The sequence below is a fragment of the Giraffa tippelskirchi genome, chromosome 7, assembly GCF_054371585.1.
Source record: "Giraffa tippelskirchi isolate mGirTip1 chromosome 7, T2T-mGirTip1v1.2.pri, whole genome shotgun sequence".
Taxonomy (NCBI): domain Eukaryota; kingdom Metazoa; phylum Chordata; class Mammalia; order Artiodactyla; family Giraffidae; genus Giraffa; species Giraffa tippelskirchi.
In genome coordinates, this window is record NC_137281.1 from 5748993 (window position 1) to 5761707 (window position 12715).

A 12715-nucleotide genomic window follows, 5' to 3' on the forward strand; every position below is an offset into this window, starting at 1 on the left:
AAAAATTCAAATGTAGGGGACTTCCCTGGTGGTCCAATGGCTAAGGCTCTGAGTTCTCAATGAAGGGGGCCCAGGTTCGATCCTTGGTCAGGGAACTAGATCCCACATGCTGCAGCTAAAACCCAGTGCAGCCAAATAAATAAATTAAAAAAAAATTTTTAATACAAAAAAAATCCCAATGTATGGGAATTTTAAAACATCTTTCCATCCTTAAATTCTAACTAAATTGAGTTTTGTCAGAGTACATTGTTTTGATGATATCTACTTTTTAACTTTGTTGAGACTTTATCTGTGACCTGGTTATGTGAAGAATTTCTGTAAATAGTTCCTATATGCTTAAGAAAAATATATTATTTTCTATTTCATAAATTCCAACTAAGGTCCATAAGCCAGTGTGTGTTCACTGTATTGTTCAAATCCAAATCTTTACCAATAGGTCTTCCTGAACTACCATTATCTGAACTCTTATGATAGTTTACTTGTCAATCTTCCCCTGGAGTTCTATCAAATATATTTCTTACAGATGATGTACTTTTAAATTAAAAATGTATAGTTTAGAAGGATCATATCTTCTCACATTTAACCACACCTTGTGATTGCCTCTGTCCCTAGTGATACTTTTTGTTTCAAATCTATTTGGTTAGATCTTAAGATAGACACACCGCTTTGTCATTGGTTAGTTAGATATCTGGTATTTTTCCATCCTTTCCTCTCCCCGTGCGCCTCTAACATTTTTTTTTTATGCTTTAGCAATGATTCTTTTGGATGGTATATGACTAGGTCGTTTTTTCTTGATTTTATTTATTATTTTTGGCTGTGCTGGGTCTTCGTTCTGCACAAGCTTTTCTCTAGCTGTGGCCAGCAACGGCTACTCTCTAGTTGTAGGCTTCTCGTTGCGATGGGTTCTCTTGTTGCGGATCTCAGCCTCTGGAGCACAGGCTCAGTAATTGTGGTGCATGGGTTTATTTGCCACGAGGCATATGGGATCTTCCTGGACTCAGGGATCGAACCCGTGTCTCCTACATTGGCAGACAGATTCTTTACCACTGAGCCACCAGAGAAGCCCTATAACCAGGTATTTGAAAATCCAATTTGACATCCTGTGTCGAGTTCACGCTATTTGTATTTACTGTGGTTCTCGATATACGTGGATTTCTTTGTGCTATTTTACCTTCTCCTTTTGCTTGGTTCCATTTTTTTTTTCAACATTTCATTTTCTCCTCTCTTATTAAAAAAAATGTAACATCTCTGTCTTACCCCTAACAAAAAGAACTCGAGTGCTTTTATATCTTTTGGTGTCCCCTCCGTCCACCTTCTACGGCCATGCTGGTTCTTTCTCTAGGTCTCCAGTTTTCATTCTGTGTAATTATGAACGCACTCAACCTTTTTCTATTCTCTGGTCATTAAAAAAAAAAACAACACAGCTACACATTTTCCTGAGGTAATCTGATCGCCTTGGCATCTTATATTCATTGTGTGTGGCTTCTTAGTTTTCTTATTTTTATTTGCATTCTTTGTATTTCAGTTCTTTCTCCTAATGTGTTTTTAATTTGGGATGTCCTGTATTGAGACTTGTATCTGAAATATTTTTATGCCCCCACAATTGAATTTCATTTGGTAGGCTTTCAATTCCAGGATCGAGGTGGTTTCCTTTTGATACTCTGAACACTTGATTCACTGTTTCTTGTACCCGGTATCCCTGTTAGAGGTCTCAAGTCTCACACATTGGTGGGTAATCCACTCATTCTCCCTGGAAACATTTACACGTTTCTCCTTGGTTTTGACAGTCTGAAGATGAACTGTACTTTATTTGGTTGTGGGCTTTTCCTTGTCTTTTTTCTTGTGTTTGCGAGGTACTTTGTGCTGACGTGGTTCATTTTTTCTGCAATTCTGACAATTTTATCTCCACTATTTTTGTCCGAATATCTCTTCCTCTTTCGGTTTCATTTTTATCTCCTTTGGGGACTACTGGGACTTCCCTGGTGGCTCAGTGGTTAAGACCCCATGCTCCCAGTGTAGAGGCCCGGGTTTGCTCTCTGGTTGGGGAACTAAGACCCCACATGCAGGTGGTGTGGCCCCCCAAAAAGAGCATGTCATCTGGGGACTATTATAATCTGAATGTTGAGATTTTCTGTTTCCTTCATCATCCATAACTTTTATTTTCATGTGTTCATCCTCCCCTGCTCCCTTCTACGGGAGACTCCAAAGGTTCGTCTAGCTCCCTGATGTACTTCAATTGTATTCATTCTATTCTTCATCCCACCACTGGATTCTTCCTATTTTTGTATCTCAGACATCATATTTCCATGTTTTACAGAACTGCACACACATTTCCTTTTAATGTAATTTACATGATTACATAACTTCTTGTTCTACGTTTGATGTACGTAACTACTGATGTGCATAATTTTCTTTTTTTCCTCCCAGTCTTACTGAGATATATTGGACATATAGCATTGTATAATTTTAAGGTGTACAGAATAATGATTTGATTTACATACATCATGAAATGACTAGCCCAATAAGTTTAGTGAACATCCACCATCTCATATAGATAAAAAATTAAAGAAATAGAAAAAATTATTTTTCTTGCAATGAGAACAGTTAGGATTTACTCTGAATAACTTTCATATAATTTATTTAAAAAAAATTTTAAAAATTAAAAAAATTTAAAAAAAATTTTTTAAATTAAAAAAAATAAAAAATAAAAAAAACTTTCATATATAACATACAGCAGAGTTAATTCTAATGATTATGTTCTACATTACCTGTCTAGTAGTCATTTATCTTATAACTGGAAGTTTGTACCTTTTGACCACCTCATTCAGTTTCCCCATCCCTACCTTCTGCCTCTGGTAACCACAAATCTGATCTCTTTTTCTGTGGGTTTGCTTGTTTCTTCCTTTTTGAAGTACAAGTGATTGGATATTTCTGTTTCAAAATGATCACCATGCTGTCTAGTTACAATATGTCACCAGTCAGAGATATTACATCGTTACTGAGTGATGTACATAATTTCTTTTCTTGTTGCTTTTTTTTTTTATTTGGAGGATAATTGCTTTACAGTGTTGTGCTGGTTTCTGCCATTTAACAACGTAAATCAGCCACAAGTATACATAGGTCCCCTCCCTCTTGAACCTCCCTCCCACCCCTCTAGGTTGTCTCAGAGCACCAGGTTGAGCTCCCTGTGTTATACAACAACTTCCCATTTGCTATCTAGTTTACATGTGATAATACATAGAGAGAACAGGCTCGTGGACACTGCTGGTGAAGGAGAGGATGGGAGGAATTGGGAGAGCAGCATAATTTCTTATTCTCACTTTCACGATGTAACACCAGCACTTTTCCTCTTAGTGCATTTATCATGCTTAGTTTAAAACTCTTGATCAAAGTGTTCTAATACTTGTTCTTTGAAGGTACATGACGTTCCCAGCCTCCTTTGGTTGGTTTTTCTTCCAGGACATTTACACTTTGCAGGTGCTCAATCCTCTGACCTGGGAGGGGCATATTCCCCAGGGGTGTTAGCTTTTTGGTCTAGACTGTTGATTGGGTGAAGGTGAAGGGCAGATGCCGGCCTGTGTTGGCTCAAAGGAGTGATGGGGACCAGTCGCAGAGTGGAGTGCCCCGGGCACCAAAACCACCGTCCATCAGTCCCACTTCTTGTCCACCCCCCCGAAAAAGAAGTATAAGTCACCCCTTTGCCTTCCAACCTCAAGGAAAAGGAGCTTTGGATTTTGATCCAAAATCTCTGTGGATTTTGATCCACCAAACTCTGGAGTTTGGAAAGAAGAAAGTGAGGACAAGAATCCCAAAGGCCAGTGAGGCTCCACGGCGTCTCTCCTTCTCTTCACCCCAGGGAGCCTTCGGTGCTTATCCAGCACTTACCTCTGGACACATGCACGTAACCATTTTGTCCATGCTCTCTGAATTCTGCAGGCAATGATTGTCCCAAACCGAGGGGAGAGGAGAGAAGGGAGCAGAATCCAAGCACATCTGAGGGAATCTGTTCTTCCTCTCATCAACAAGCCAGCTTCCCTAGCCCTGGGCTATAGCATGCACCTCCCCGGCCCCATATGTTCAAATTAGCTTTTACTTCCCCCCAGGAACTTCAGAGTGATCAACTGATTAATCAATCAGCTGACAATTGATTTATCAAGTTCTGTCTATAGTTTTTGATTGTTGGATCTTGGTGAACAGAGCCAGTGGTATATGTGAATTCACTATCCTGACAGGAACCCTGATAGAGCTTTGTTTTCCCCATTATGGCGTTGTTGTCGTTGTTGAGCTGCTAGGTCATGTCAGACTCTTTGCAACCTCATGAACCGCAGCACATCATGGACTGTCCTCCACCATCTCCTGGACTTTGCTCAAATTCATGTCCATTGACTCAGTGCTGTTATCTAACTGTCTCATCCTCTCCCCCCAACTTCTCCTTTTACCTTCAATCTTTCACAGCATCAGGGTTTTTTTTTTTTCCAGTAAGTTGGCTTTCTCAACCTTTCTGTAACTTTGATACTGTAGGCAGAATAGTAAAGCAATGATCTGCATAGTCCCTGGAGTTCATCCTCCTGTGTCCAAGTCCTGGATTCAACCACTTCCAAGCTGTGTGACCTTGGACAAGTTAGTTAACCTCTCTGCTTCTTTGTTTTCTCTTCTGGAAATGAGACCGTCGCTATGCTGGTACCTGTTTCATTGGGTTGCTACAAGAAGTGCTTAGAAATATGCCTAGGTCATGGGAAATTGCTTACAACTCTTACCTAATGTTTGTATTCCCCTCTCTAATAAGGAACTGGGCATGCAGGCAGGTGTTTGGGGCTGTTTCACTTCCTTATATGTCCTCATTTGAAAGAACAGCACTTAATGGCACCTAGCTTATAACCAGCAGGAGAAGGCAATGGCACCCCACTCCAGTACTCTTGCCTGGAAAATTCCATGGATGGAGGAGCCTGGTAGGCTACAGTCCACGGGGTCGCTAAGAGTTGGACACGACAGAGTGACTTCACTTTCACTTTTCCCTTTCATGCACTGGAGAAGGAAATGGCAACCCACTCCAGTATTCTTGCCTGGAGAATCCCAGGGACAGCGGAGCCTGGTGGGCTGCTGTCTATGGGGTCGCACAGAGTTGGACACAACTGAAGCGACTTAGCAGCAGCAGCTTATAACCAGCACTCAGCAAAGAGGTGTTGAATGAAAGAATGAACATAGTACTTTCTCCTGGTTATTCATCTGAGCTGCATCTTGTCTTATGCATGCTCAGTTGCCTAATCGTGTCTGATTCTTTGCAACCCCATGGACTGCAGCCCACCAGGCTCTTCTGCTCATGGGATTTCCCAGGCAAGAATACTGGAGTGGGTTGCTATTTCCTACTCCAGGGGATCTTCCTGCCCAGGCATGGAATCTGCATCTCTTGCACTGGTAGGTGGATTCTTTACTACTAGCATGACCTGGGAAGCCCATGTTGTCTTATGAGGATCAGTTTAATCCCCTTTTAATATATGGTAAGGCTATTAACAGGCACATGTTCTTATTTCTCCCTCTTTGGCTACAGAAGGGTCAATACACCTAGCTGTTTTGTCATTTCAACTTGCTTATGCCTAATATGGGCAGCTCTGTCTAGATATGCTATTTTTTTTTTTCTGAGGTTGTGAAACCGTTTTTTCCTAACCTGGAATTCTTTTTCTTTTCTTTATGAGCTACTATTTGAAGGCTAATATTGCTTTCGACACACTTGTCTATAGCATGATGGTGTAGGTGTGTGTGGACAGACTTAGAGAAAAGAGAATGGCATACCAGCGTCTGGGTACCCTCTTTTCTGGGAGACTTGGGTCCTGCTTTATTTTCATTTTTGTTTTATGGAACCCAGGTCCAAGATCCAGAATTGCCGTCTCTTCTGGTTTTTGCACAAGCTAGTTCATAAGTCACACCAAAGTTAGAAGCTGTGTTTACTTGTCTCTAATCCAGTCCTCCTAGCCTACTGTAAGCTGCCTGAGGTCAGGGTCTATATCTGTTTTCTCACACTGCTCATTTGGCCTCTCACCCAGAACTTGGTATGGGGTACACTGTCAAGAAAACAGCAGGCCTGGGTTTGAATCCTGGCTCTGCCATCCACTCTACGAGTGACCTTGGTTTACTTCACCTCTCCCCCACCTCAATTTTCCTACCTGTAAAATGGGAATAATAAGAATATCACTCCTACTGGGTTTCTGTGATGGTTAAATAGGATTCATAAGCCTGCAATACGGCCCAGTCAATCTTGACAAAATTGTAAATGAATGAGTGAATCTTTTTGAGTTCACAGGAAGCATGTGAGGAATAAGAAGATGAATGAATAAACATCGCATCCGCTGAACTTTCCTTTGGGGATCATGCTTGCTTACTCCTTCTCTGACTCCTTTTTCTCCCTTTTACTCAGGGTGCCAGGCAAAAGCCTTGCTCAGACAGCACCCCCAGCCAGGTGGTGCTGTCCCCTGCAGAGGACGCCCCAGCCCCAGGGGAAAAGGAAGAGCTCCATTATGCCTCCCTCAACTTTCATGAGATGACATTTCAGGAGCCTCACGACCAGGAAGCCACCAGCACCGAGTACTCCGAGATCAAAACAAGCTAATGAGGACTCATCCAGACCTCGGTCCCAGCTGGGGGAACCACAGCCTCTGTGGGTTCAAGAAGAGGTCAGAGACTAGCTGATGAAGCCTTGGTGGCAATATCTAACTACTGTATGTATGAGTGTCCCCAGGTAGAGTAGAAAGAAGATAGCTGATGGGATTAGAGAAGCTTAGGCTCACAGGCAGGTTCCAGCACTTCCTAAGGCATCGTTAGCAAGCGATTCAGTCCAGCTCTCTGTGTCTCAGTTTTCTGTTCTGTAACTCAGAGATCATGTGTCTTACCTCCAAGTTGGTGAACATTAAAGAAAGAACATATAAAAAGAAAAAAAATAAAGGGGAAAAACCTAAAAGGAAAAAAAGGAAGAACATATTAAAACCCACAAACAGAGGTCCCATCACATGGCGTGTGTGTAGTGTCTGCTGGCTTCTCTTCCTGAACAGAAAGGTCCTCCCATCAGGTTCTTCTGAGGGTGACTAGTGTTGACGTGAAACAAATAGACAGCCAGCTATTTCCCAGCAAAGATGGGTTTACTTTGGCATTAGCCCAGAATTGCAGCTTGGGGTCTGCAACCGTGAGGAGCCATGTGCAAGTTCCAATTCAAGGAGGGAAGGAGACCACGTTTATAGAGGGGCAAAGGAAGTTGAGAGCCAGAGTAAACAGTCCATGGCTTTTCATTGGCTGAGTCCTTGCCAGGAAGGAAGGAGTCTTCCTTCTTCCTGTTGGGCTCTGGTATCATCACAGCCAGTGAGAGCTCCCCCTTCTGGACTCTAACTGAGGCTTCAGTTTACTCATTTTTTACACCAGGAACAGAGGACAGAGTGGCAACTTACTGATGTCATTCTCCATCCCAGAACTCTCTGGAGTATCCCCAGGGAAAGACTAGCCCCTCAGCCTGGCATTTATAATCTTATAACTAGCATCTTGTCATCTCTCTGGGGTTATCTCCTTGCCTCACTTTTATCTGTCAATTCTTCCAGCATATTTCCTCAACCAGTCCCTTCCCTATTTCATTTATAGACCCTAAAGATATCTTTCCAACAGCCAGAGAGCTGACCCCAACACTCCTGAACAAATCTATTCCCTCTTAGCATCACGCTAGAACTGTTTATAGAGAGTTGGACTATAAAGAAAGCTGAGCACCAAAGAATTGATGCTTTTGAACTTCGATGCTGGAGAAGACTCTTGAGAGTCTCTTGTACGCAAGGAGATCCAACCAGTTCATCCTAAAGGAAATCAGTCCTGAATAGTCATTGGAAGGACTGATGCTGAAGATGAAACTCCAATATTTTGGCCACCTGATGTGAAGAACTGACTCAATGGAAAAGACCTTGATGCTGGGAAAGATTGAGGGCAGGAGGAGAAGAGGATGACAGAGGATGAGATGGTTGGATGGCATCACTGACTCGATGGACATGAATTTGAGCAAGCTCTGGGAGTTGGTGATGGACAGGGAGGCCTGGCATGCTGCAGTTCATGGGGTTGCAAAGAGTTGGACACGACTGAGCGACTGAACTGACTGACTGACTGATGACCTCACTGCTATCTACTCACCCACCCTCTCCTCTTGGTCCATTCTTCCTTGTGCCTTCCAGGCTGATTCATACAAATGTCTTTGCAATTTGAGATCTCTTTCCTGGAGGTCATGCTGCCTAGCTTTCATCTGTTTCCACCATCTCATCCTTCAAACTTGAGCTCATGAACAGATTTGGAAACTGACGAAAGAGCTCATACACCTCCTCCTCTAAAATTGAATTAATTAATTTTTAAAGGAAGTAGCACTGACGCAAAAATAGACAATATTTCACCAGCAGCAATGTAGTGTGAGTGCCTAACAATAAGCTTAAGCTTTTTTGAATGTAAACACCTGATGTTAAACTTTTGATTGCCCAGGCATCCTTTTCAGAGACATCCAGCTCAAATAATTCATCTCGAATAAACATATTGACAGCTATGACTTTAAAGAGCCAGGTGGCCCCACCCATGAAGTTCCCTTTTAAAGATTTTTTTTTTTTTTGATGGGGACCATTTTAAAAATCTTTATTGAATTTGTTACAACATTGCTTCTGTTTTATATTTTGGTTTTTGGCCACAAAGCATGTGGGATCTTAGCTCCCTCACCAGGGATTGAACCCAGACTCCCCTCCTCCCCATCCTGCATTGGAAGGAGAAGCCTTAACCACTGGACCGCCAGAGAAGTCCCCGAAATTCCCGTTTAGAAAGCTCTGGGTGAACTAGATAACTAACTCTTGTCTGACCCTGCTTTTCCCTTCTTGCGCCCTAATTCCAGGTCCTATGTTTTAAATGCGCCAATAAAAGTGAACCCACAATACTCTAGGGACCCCCCGTGTACCCTAGTAAAGGCAGATCTGAGGATCCATGCTCTCTCCCACCTCCTTCACCTGGCCCTCGGGTGTGCTGCGTATCCTCCAGGACTTGTGAGCAGTAAGCCTTGCTTTTTTCAAAGTTTCCTGATAGTTTTTGCTGAAGTGTATCTTGCAATCATAATAAGAACAGGTGCCAGCCCATTTACAACATTGGCTCTGGTCGAGGAATCTCTTTGGGGGCTGGCCCCAAGGGCTTCCGTGGTGGCTCAGCTGGTAAAGAATCTGCCTGCAATGCGGGACACCTGGGTTCCATCAAGGCTGTATAATGTCACCCTGCTTATTTAACTTATATGCAGAGTACATCACGAGAAATGCTGGGCTGGATGAAGCACAAGCTGGAATCAAGATTGCCAGGAGAAATGTCAATAACCTCAGATATGCAGATGACACCACCCTTATGGCAGAAAGTGAAGAAGAACTAAAGAGCCTCTTGATGAAAGTGAAAGAGGAGAGTGAAAAAGTTGGCTTAAAGCTCAACATTCAGAAAACGAAGATTATGGCATCCAGTCCCATCACTTCATGGCAAATAGATGGGGATACAGTGGCTGACTTTATTTTTCTGGGCTCCAAAATCACTGCAGATGGTGATTGCAGCCATGAAATTAAAAGATTCTTACTCCTTGGAAGGAAAGTTATGACCAACCTAGGCAGCATATTAAAAAGCAGAGACATTACTTTGTCAACAAAGGTCTGTCTAGTCAAGGCTATGGTTTTTCCAGTAGTCATGTATGGATGTGGGAGTTGGACTCTAAAGAAAGCTGAGCACTGAAGAATTGATGCGTTTGAACTGTGGTGTTGGAGAAGGCTCTTGAGAGTCCCTTGGACTGCAAGGAGATCAAACCAGTCCATCCTAAAGGAGATCAGTCCTGGGTGTTCATTGAAAGGACTGATGTTGAAGCTGAAACTCCAATACTTTGGCCACCTGATGCGAAGAGCTGACTCATTTGAAAAGACCCTGATGCTGGGAAAGATTGAGGGCAGGAGGAGAAGGGGACGACAGAGGATGAGATGGTTGGATGGCATCACCGACTCAATGGACATGAGTTTGGGTAGACTCCAGGAATTGGTGATAGACAGGGAGGCCTGGCACGCTGGGGTTCATGGGGTCACAAAGAGTTGGACACGACTGAGCGACTGAACTGAACTGAACTGAACTGGGCTCGATCCCTGGGTTTGGAAGATCACTTGGAGAAGGGAAAGGCTACCCACTCCGGTATTCAGGCCTGGAGAATTGTATAGTTCATGGGGTCGCAAAGAGTTGGACACGACTGAGCGACTTGCACTTTCACCAAGTAGTGTGGGCCTCGGCGAGTACCCCACGCGACACAAAACAATCACCAAAACAAGGATAAATTATTTCCTAAACTTTATCAAGTAGCTGTGAGGAAAGAAGTTAATAGTTCTAGTGTGGTGCTAAGAGGACATGGATTCCTAGAATCCATTACTGTGACCCCAGCTGCGCTCCAGGACCATGGACAGCGACAACCCTTCAGCTAGGCGCTCCGGGGGTCTGGCAAGGTGATTGGAGTGCCCCCTGGGGGCAGAGACTTGACTAGTCTCAAATGCAGAGGAAAGAGATGGACTGGTGACCTTCTGTCCCTCAGGACAGAGGTGCTGGGCAGGGGACAGCCAAGCTCCTCCTCAGTCTCCCTTGAAAACCTCCTCCTCCAGGGGTGTAGGGGATTTAGCTTCAGGGACACAATTCATTTCGCACAGGCCACTGAGTTCCTTTCCCCTCAGGACTGACTCTACCCTCAACCTTTGCAGAAAATCTTCTGTGTCAGGTTTCTTCCCTCACTTTCCAGTAGGTTGGTATTCTGCACTCGTCTTTAATCCCTTTTTCATACCACCACAGGGCTCTGGGTGATAAGAGAACATGATTATGATCATTTTGTATGCGTGGTGCTCTGCCAAGTCCTGATTCAGCTTAAATAAAGGAATGAAGTCTCAGAAATCTGGTTTAGCTGATAGGTCACAAAAGTAAATTCTAAGTTTTCATTCATTCTACATGAATGGTAAATATTCAGATTGGGGAAAGGATCTTGTGGCCTCAATGGACCACCACACAGAATTATGAAGAGTAGAGAAAGCCAGGCAAGGTCAGGAAAAAGTAGTAGTGGGGTAAGGAGAGGAAGATTCAATAGATACTATAAAGAGGGAAGAATTTTCTGGGACTGGAGGAATTGATAAGAGGTTAGAACTCACTCTCAAGGTGTGAGCTCACGGCTCATGGGAAACCTGAGACTCTGCTGAGAGCCATCTACAAATCCAGTGGCTTTCTGAACTCAAGTTGACCCCAGAAACCTGCAAACACCACACCTAATTCTGGGGCTGGAGCCAGCACCCCACTCCTGTTTCAGCCTCTGATTATTGTCATTCTTTTCGAGCTCTGGTTCTCTCTGTCCCTCCTCGGTGCTGACACTAATACCTGACATTTGCATCCTGGGAACCCTGGAGTCAGGGCACAAGGAGATCCTGAACCCCATGCCATGGTCTGGTGAGGGGGTAGGACACCCAACAACTGGCAAGGGAGTGTTTCTTGTCACAACCATTCCTCACAATGGGCTGATCTCAATGCTCTTCCCTTCTGCCCAGGATTTTGGCCCCTCCAGTCCTGCCTGCCTCGGCGGCCCCACACTCCATTCCTGTCTCCAGCCCTGTGTTGCTACTGAAAGTTCAGCTCAGCTTAGCTTATGCTTTCTGCTTGCTTACTCTGCCTTCTGGCCCCTCCCGCTGAATGAGGTTCTCTTTTTGGGGGGATCTTAGCTGCCTTGGTAGCTGTTTCATGTGTTCAAATAGCGTGTGTGTGTGTTTCTAGTTGGTCTTAGTGGAAGTGTTGCTCTGACATGAGATATTCCATCAAGGCTAGAAACCTTGTTTGCTCTATTTGGCATTTCCTTAAAGATTTATTTGGCTGCACCAGGTCTTATGGCACACAGGATCTTTCCTTGTGGTATGTGGGATCTAGTTCTCTGACCAGAGATTGAACACAGGGCCCCTGCATTGCGAGTGCTGAGTATTATCCACTGGACCACCAGGGAAGTCCCTCGTTTGCTTTATTTTGGTCTTTGCTCAAAAGTCACCTTCTCAAAGAGGCCTTGGCCTCTCAAAACTAAAACAGGACACTTCACTCGCTTTCCCCGTCTGTTGGTTTGTTTCCTATTCATAGCACCCATCATTGTGACTTCATATTACATATTGTCTATTACCTCTCTCCCACAAGATTGTAAACTCCGTGACCAAATTTTTTTTTTTTTCTCTCCCACCGATGTCTAGAAATGCCCTTGCAGACGTCAGGGGCTCCATAAATGTGGCAAGAATGATGTTGTGTTATCCAGTGGAAACACAGATATGGTTTCTGTCCCTAAAGTTCAGTTCAGCTAGGAAGAACAGGGCCCCAAAGGGCTGAATGGCCACACAGTAAGGACCCAGCGGCTGGGGTTTGGGAGAGTCCCAATGTCCTGGGCTGGGCAGGGTGGGAGAAGAAATTCAGGGAAGCTTCCAGGAGGCCCCTGGAGGATGTGAGCGGGAAGATGGGAAAGGAGGGCATTTCTAACAAAGGAGCAGCCCAGCAAAGCTTGGAGGTGGGACTGAGGACACCAAGACTGCCCAGGAGTCAGGCAGGCAGTTTCTAGCCTCACACCTGTCTGGATCGGCAGGGCAGCAACCCCGAAATCGAGCGCCCCCTGGTGGCCAAACCTTAGTGTGAACAGCCAAGTCGGACACAT

General features: G+C 44.2%; 1 protein-coding gene across 10 annotated transcripts in view; it reads left to right on the forward strand.

The window, feature by feature from the left end:
- Positions 1-7000, forward strand: part of LOC145515085 (sialic acid-binding Ig-like lectin 14) — a 35205-nt gene extending 28205 nt beyond the window's left edge. For all 10 annotated transcript variants that reach the window (XR_014060691.1, XR_014060692.1, XR_014060695.1 and 7 more), the window contains one exon: positions 6413-7000. Coding sequence is in view for 4 of the 10 variants with exons in the window: in XM_081514596.1 (XP_081370722.1) it covers positions 6413-6604 (192 nt within the window). In the remaining 6 variants the exon portion in view is untranslated. The remainder of the gene's footprint in view (positions 1-6412) is intronic.
- Positions 7001-12715: the final 5715 nt, after the last annotated feature.